Below are 7636 nucleotides of genomic sequence, written 5' to 3'. Positions count from 1 at the left end.
ACGCCAAGATGCTTATAAATCAATTAACAGGCTTCCCCTTGCTTTTCCCCTTCTGATCTGCTTAATTTGATCCTTTTTCTAATTACTTCTCAAGTCATGGACTTCTCCAACGACGGCATCCCCCTTTGATTGCCTTATGTTGGGTAGAACTTTTATCATCTAAATTCTCCTCCATTTGCACGCGTGCCTGCCTCGTTTCTAATCCTTAATTTCTTCTTCTAATTGCCAACGGACACCTTGATGACACTTTTTACTCTCCCTCAGTTGGCATTGGACGAGCTTGCAGAAACAACAATATATCGAAGGTACTGCCACAATTGAATTACCTCAAATAACCCACCTTCTTCCCTCTTATTCAACGTATGTATTCAATTCGATGAAGCTGTTTAATTCTAAGAGTTTCTTGCTAGCAAATGCGGCATATCAGCAAAGGAAGCCTCCCCCCTTCGTGCCGAGATCTTCCAATCCCATGTCAGCTCCATTGCAGGCCTCATAGTTAATGATTTCCTTTTCTCTAATTATTTCAGGCTAGCTCGAGGTTACGACGTCGTTCACCCAGACGAGCACTTAGGTAAGAAGTTATATATATTTGCGTGATCCTTGTCTTTCTTGACTAAATTCCTTGAGTGGCTTCAGCTCCGTTCATGGGAGATTGCCCAACGACCTCATCCAGCCAGACGCTTCGCTGCGAGAGCTCCTCCTCAGCATTCCCCAGCGCACGATCGTACGTGTTCCAAGTTACGATTTGTAATAATCAGGACAAAAATTTGAGATATCAATTGCCATTTTGTGCGTGGTGCATGCAGCTGTTTACGAAGCTATATTTCCAGCAAATTACTCTCTGTTTGCCATCCAAGAAAAAAAAACTTATCCAGAAAAAACTTAACCAAGCTTATGGAGAATTTGTGCTATTAAATCCGTGCACAACAAGTTTGACCAAATTTTTGCAGCTCGATGATTATGAATATAACGTAATACAGAGTTTATGCAATCCTAGCTAGTAACAAGCTTTAGGAGGACAGCTAGCTTATTACATCTTCTTCCTTTCAGAGGAAAACTAGACATGCTCTGGCGTGCTCAGCTCATTCTCAGCTAAGCAACTTCTGATTAGCAAATAATATCTCGACAAATCATCATCCTTTCAAGCACTGAAAGACAAATGCGGATGAGATTTTTCTTATACTCGACGTCTTGGTCTGAGAAGGGGAGAAATGTTACTGATATCTTGTAATGGTCTGCGCTGGCTTAGATTGTTCTGTGAATTCATATGGCACACAAGAATATGCTTCTCCTTCTCGTTATATGAGTTGAGTGATCTATTCTGTTGGTTTTGAACCATCCTCAGTGGGTCTCCCGCTGGCTGGAACTCTGAATGCACAGGGGATGAAGGGGGAGCATTGAGGAGCTTGGTTCTTAACGGTTGCAGCTCTTTCTGAAGCTCTTTAACTAGTTTCTGCAGTTCAATCACTCTGTTTTCTGAAGATCTCGCCTTTTGCTTCCACTCAAGCTTCTGGAACAGAGAAGAATGTTTTTCTGATAGTGTAGAAATCTAAAGAGCTATGCCGATAAGTTAAAACCGGCAATTTGCTAATTGCACTCACTAGTATTTGATGTTTGTATGTTTCATTCAAAGAAATAACACGCTTAATGATCTCAACACTACGAGTTTAGAGAAATTAATACAAATATATTGCTTCATATTAAAATCAAGTTGAACGTTGGGACTCCTAACAGATTAAGCTTTTGGAACGTACATCTAACTAATGAAGATTGCCAAGATGCACTTACTTGTGCGTGTTGCGAGTGGAAATTGACTTCAGAAGAAATAGCCCGTCGCTGCCAACGGTCTCTGGAGGATTTGAGTTCTTCCATCTCTACCCTAACTTGATCCAACATCTCTTGCATCTCAGTCCACTGCTCAGACTCTGCCCTCACCTGCTGCATTATTCGACCCACCAACTCCTTGCAATTACAGCAACTCAGCAACCCCATCTCCTCCCCCTGTAATGTTTTTAATGTTTAAATCTTGTTATAGAACTAGTAACTTCACAAGGTGCATCGACCTGACGACCTTTCTTCCACCTTTCATGAACAAAAAGAGTCGTTTATTTCAAACTTTGAAATGAAACTTCATGGAAACTGAATCCAAATTAAGTTCTAAAACTGCCAAACAGGAATCTTGTGATGGGTATGTAGACAGTCTGAGCTTCAATGAATTCTTAGTCAAACAAAATAGTAATAGCAGATCTGCATTTCGATCTATTCAATATAGATGCTTCAATGAATTCTCAATAACATCTCTTCTTTTCATTAAATAAAAAGTGTACAAGTAAGGTAAAGGATAGGAGTTGTTCAGTCCACAGGAGGTTGGTGCAGACCCAGAGAGTCATTAAGACCAACTTTAACAAGAAAAAAAAGGTCCAAAGGAAGTACAAGAAAAACTTGGGACCAAATCATTTAAGTCAGTTTGGTAAAGTGAGTTTTTTTTAAAGAAAAAGGCCACAGTAAGTTTATATCATAGAAAAGTTAGCAATACTTACAGCAAGAGACTTAATTACCAGCTTTGAAGTTAACTGGTGCTAGGAAGGTAACTACCAATAACATAATGTACGTAGTCTGTGGAGATAAAACCAAAAGTTCATATTTTTCAAATAAAGAGAAAAACATCTTGATAATTAAAAAGTACCGTGTGCAAGGCTGAGGAAATCAAGACTACAAACAGTTTGTGTAGGATTGAGAAACCGGCAGATTTTTTATCTTCATGAAATTAAACAGCAATGTAACATTAAAAATTTATTCTCGCCAAAAATAAAATAAAAATTTATTTGAGTAACTGGCAATCAATTCATAGTTTATTTCTCTTACATTTAATTGACTTTAAAACGATTAACGGAGCTCACGTGATCAGGATGTAGTATTGCAGTACCTAGAACTAGACTGATAACAGCAAGACGTACATGGCTGAAGCAGAATTTTCCTTCTCTTTCGAAGGTAGAAAACATTGTCATGCAACTTCAATTAGTAATCTTTACTAAAGAACTAATTTAAAAGGGTAGGTTTCGCTTTTCTGTGGAAGGACTAAAATCCTCATGTGCCTGCTGTCATACGTCTGGCCTCAAGGTTCAAAAAGTGGAGGTCCAAACAAGACTACAAAATGGCAGCTGATCATAAACGATGGTTATTATGTGAGTCTGATTTGAGCTTAAATTACAAGTTCCCGGTTTCAACAAACTCATGCGTGTCTATATACCATTAAGGTGTAAATAAACTATATAGCTTAAGATGAGTTGGATCGGATAAAGCAAAGAGAATCTCTCCCCTGTTTAATTTATATCTGTAAAAAAATAGAGCAAAGTGAATCAACTACCTTATTGATTACTCTGGAATTTCATAGGTTCGTAGAAGTTCAAATTAAAGCACGTCGCTTCAGGAGATATCTTGATGTGGAAAGCATAAAAGAGGGCGTCTAGTTCAACACCATGTTCACTAGATATTGCAACATCTTACAATGGCTCAGTTACTCGTGCTTTCAAGATCACAGATCCTGAAAGTACATATAAATTCATTGGAGGAAAAGGAAAACTGGTAGGTTCATTTTTCAAAAAGAATATCTAAATGTAGGAAAAAATTAATTTCCCAGAGGTCAATATGACTTGAAACTTCTAATGTGCCATTTGACTCTTCTGCCTCGGATTGTATGAAGCTCCACTACTCTAAAAATAATATATCTCTAACTTGACGGCGCGTCTAAGTTTCCTACTTTTTTTTTAAACCTATTTGCAGCTTAATTCGTCAAGTCAGCGATGACCCCCAATCAGATGTCACTTTGTAAATTCTATATCACCCACTAGGTACTTGTCCAGGAGACAATTATGAGCATGAACGTGAGCAAGTTATCTACTGGATGCCTGGCTCGTCGAGATGCCCTATGTATCTTCCTTTTAGCAATACGATGTCGTTGGAATTTTGATTTCAATCGTTGATACCCGTTCTTTATCAAGCTAGTCATCCACAGTCAAGATCAAATGGTGATCGAATAAGACGACGAGGGGCCTTCCTAGAATTGTGTTCTTTGAAAAGAGAGATGAATGGAGTAAAGTTGCTAATATTTCTGGGGACCGAGTGAGAAACAAGAACAATAGTGTTTTTATCTAATGATGATGCATTGCATTTATGAAAGGCATCTACTTCGAATTAATTTTAGTGCTTACTTGATTATTGGGCGGCGGCGACGGCTGGTGGATTTGAAGTAAAGATTCTTTCTCTATTGCTTTAGCACACCCAATTAGTTTGAGGTCCCTCTTCTCGCCACTGTCACTGTTGCTGTTGCTGGTGATGATACTACCATCGTTGGCGGAGAGCAAATAGCTGCATTCCTCCATCCTCTCCAACATCCCCTTGGACAATCCCTCCATCTTTCTCCGCAAAATCTCCATCTTTATTCAAACGATTGAGTCCATCTTTTGTAATTGGAAAGGGAGAAACAAAAGTCTTTTTTTTTTTTTTTTGTGAAGCAAGCTAAGAGAATATCAATTATTACCTCGTCGGGAAACCGGCCACTGTGACTCGAGCCCGGACTAGCAGTCTCCTCTGCTTCAAGTTGTTCTGGCTCTGTAACTTTCTTCCCTAGACCTGGCACAGAAATCTCTTGTATATCCTTCACGTTGGGGTCGTCTTCCATTTTCTCCAGCCGCCGCCTAAGCACCGATGCTTGCCGATCGAAGTTTCTTCTGCCACTACTCCTTGGATGCACTCCCCTTGAGATTCCCCTGCTTCTACCACGGCATCCGCCATTCCCCAATCTGAGCTCCTCTACTTTTTCTTTCAGCTCCTCGATGCTCGCGTCCAATGCCGCCTCTACGCTCTCGCTGCAAACGATCTTTTCCCTTCCCTATATCGTCGTTATCTTGCTCAATCTCAAAGATCGATATTAAAATATGCGAACGAGTTTCTTAAAAAGATAAATCAATGGGACAGCGCGTACCAATATCAATGTGTCCATGGCGGATCTCAATGCGTCCTCCATCTTGTCGCGGTTCCTCTCAAGCTTCCGCAGCGCGACCTTCCGCTCCATTCTCAAGAAGTTGCATTCCGCACGAAGTATCTCCGCCTGGAACCGCCACTTGTCCTCTCCGCCCGATTCCCCTCCGCTCTCCCCTGAGGGCGTCGCTGGCGGAGGCGGAGTCGTCCGCGCGCGACGATCGCGGTCCAGAAGATCCACGAGCTCGCGTTCCAATCGCGGATTCGTCTTATTCACTGCTCGAGGCCGCCTCGAAAGCTGAGGAAGGTTGAGGATCGTCGGCGGCTTCGGCGCCGGCGGTAACCACCTCCGGTTCCTCGCGGCCATTCCCTTCCCACCTCTTTCCCCGACCAACGCGTGCCCTCTTCTTTATTATTCTACTTTAAACAAAGCTGCGAGAGTGGAAGTGGGTTTCGCGAAAGTGGAGTTACGGAGGGGGAACAACTGGCGACTGCGGCACAAATGCATCGCCGGAAGCAGAGACGTGCCTCGTTTTCCGCGACCGTGAAAGGCGAAGCAAGGGATCGGACTTGATTTGAAATGGACTCGCACTCCATGACTTAAATGCCCCTACTCAAATCATGGTAACGTCGATGCCGCAATGATGGGACCCGAGTCTAGAAACCACAGAGAGAGATAGGACAAAAGGCATCTCTAAGGGGCCAAACCGTAAAAATACTTCCGAGTCATCATTGACGTCGCGATCATTCCATGCACGGGGAAAGCAGGAAAGGGAGCGCGTCGGATGTCAATACGTTTCGGTGAAGCAGCGGCTCGGTAATCACGCGACGTGCGCCCCTCACGAGATGAGTGTGCGGGTCTAGTCGAACCCAATGGCGAATCTAATTGGTCCAGCGTAAATAGCGGTCGGGTTCAATACAAATGCTCCGGCCATTATCGTCCGTGGGATGGCTAAGCGAACACTGCCTCGATAATCGCAGGCTCTCTTATTTTTTTTAAAAATAATAATAATAATATTATTCGTATTACGGACTCCGAGAGTATTTGTCTAATTATTGTGATATGACGAAGTACGGTGTGTAGTCGAAAACATCGGCCAGCGGTCATATCATATCATTATTAGTTCATAAACTGTGCTCCACGTCCTTGATTATACAGTGTAGAGCAAGCCGAGCTGGCTTCTTGTTCAGCCACGTAGACAAACATTAATTAAATTCCATCTAAAAAATTTGACGATTCCAGTGCATTTTTGTCGCGCTGTACGTGGAAATTGTTGCCCGCGTAAAGTTGACTCAGTGGGGATATTTTAATTGGATTATATGTATGCGCCAGTCTCTTAACCAAATATATATGCGCCAGTCGAAACCAGACTTCGTACTCTAGGAACATTTTTTAAAAATTAATATTCACGTTCAAAATTTAAATTTGGAATATACGACATGAAGATTCACTGTTTAACCACGTATGTCCTCACAATTGTAATTAATGAGAAAACACACCAAATCCGAGAAACTCGGCTCTCTGGTGTAGAGATGATTTTTATGCGCATATATTTTTTACAGTTATTGTACTATTTTTCAAGTTGATTTGAAAAATGAACTCTGATCTTCCAAAACCACAACAAGTACATGGACCAACTGCATGCATGCTATTTCGCCATACCCTCTGCACTATGTTTATCTAGTCATCACATGGAAGTGTGTTATAACAAGTATAGCTACTCCACAGTACTAGGTTCGATTTAAACCTTACAGGGTCGATACAGATCATATGAATAATGGACAACTAGAAGACAAGCAACTCATCACTCAGACAGAGTATTGGAGGACAGCTCATAATAATATAGATAGGTAGATAGCAGAGGTGCAGTTTAAGATACTTGCTCAAACCTCACACATGCATACCATTTATTCCTTTCAATCATCGAACAAGCAAGACAATAAGAGTCCATAGAGAAAAGGCCTAATTAAGTTGAAGGTCCTTTTTAAAGCTTGCACTTGGAGGCAGTAGCAAGATCTCGGATTGTGACACCTGCACTGACAGCATTGCTGCAGAGGCAGAGGAGGAAGCGGCAGCCACATGCAACAGCTGGGGAGGCTTTCATTTGCTGCGCCTGGAGCACCTGCCACGGCTTCTCGACGTCAGGCCCGTGGTAGTCGTGTCAGATTGGGGTTTGGATTGGACGCAGAGAAGCAATATTGATGGAGACAACACGCCCTGCGTGGCTTTTGGTTCCATACCCATGCACTGGGCTCGACTTGAGCTTGGTTTGGTTGGGAATTATGACGATCTGCAAATCAGCCAAGCAGCAGCAAGTAACCTGAGATTGCAGCCAAGGCCCGACCCAGTAAGAATCTCATTAGACACAACCTTCTTCGAGAAATATAGACGCGAGGAGTTATTAACTAACAGAGTCTTGAAAGATTTCAACCCAAATCTGGATGATGTTCAACGCCTGACAATTAATTCCAACATCTGGATGTTGTTCAATGGAACTCTTTTCACGCTATCAATCATCAATCATGTGTTTAATAATTTATTTCATGTCATTCAATACACGTGCATTGAATTGAATAAATCTACTCTTTGTCATCTCCAATTCTTCCCACCTTATAGATTGATTGATTGATTCAAATTTCATCTGGAACTGTCCTG

The 7636-nt window shown here is 41.8% G+C and overlaps 1 protein-coding gene across 1 annotated transcript; it reads right to left on the bottom strand.

The window, feature by feature from the left end:
• Nucleotides 1-892: 892 nt before the first annotated feature.
• Nucleotides 893-5549, bottom strand: LOC122028606. The gene is made up of 5 exons (XM_042587451.1): nucleotides 4985-5549; nucleotides 4541-4891; nucleotides 4212-4436; nucleotides 1789-2001; nucleotides 893-1510 (listed from the first exon to the last, which is right to left on the bottom strand). Exons 1-5 carry the CDS (start codon nucleotides 5345-5347, stop codon nucleotides 1178-1180), a joined length of 1485 nt encoding a protein of 494 aa, XP_042443385.1. The 5' UTR covers nucleotides 5348-5549; the 3' UTR covers nucleotides 893-1177.
• Nucleotides 5550-7636: the final 2087 nt, after the last annotated feature.

The sequence above is a fragment of the Zingiber officinale genome, chromosome 10B (assembly GCF_018446385.1).
Source record: "Zingiber officinale cultivar Zhangliang chromosome 10B, Zo_v1.1, whole genome shotgun sequence".
NCBI lineage: Eukaryota > Viridiplantae > Streptophyta > Magnoliopsida > Zingiberales > Zingiberaceae > Zingiber > Zingiber officinale.
Note: the sequence above shows the minus strand (reverse complement) of the source record. Positions and strands in the feature narration are given on the sequence as shown.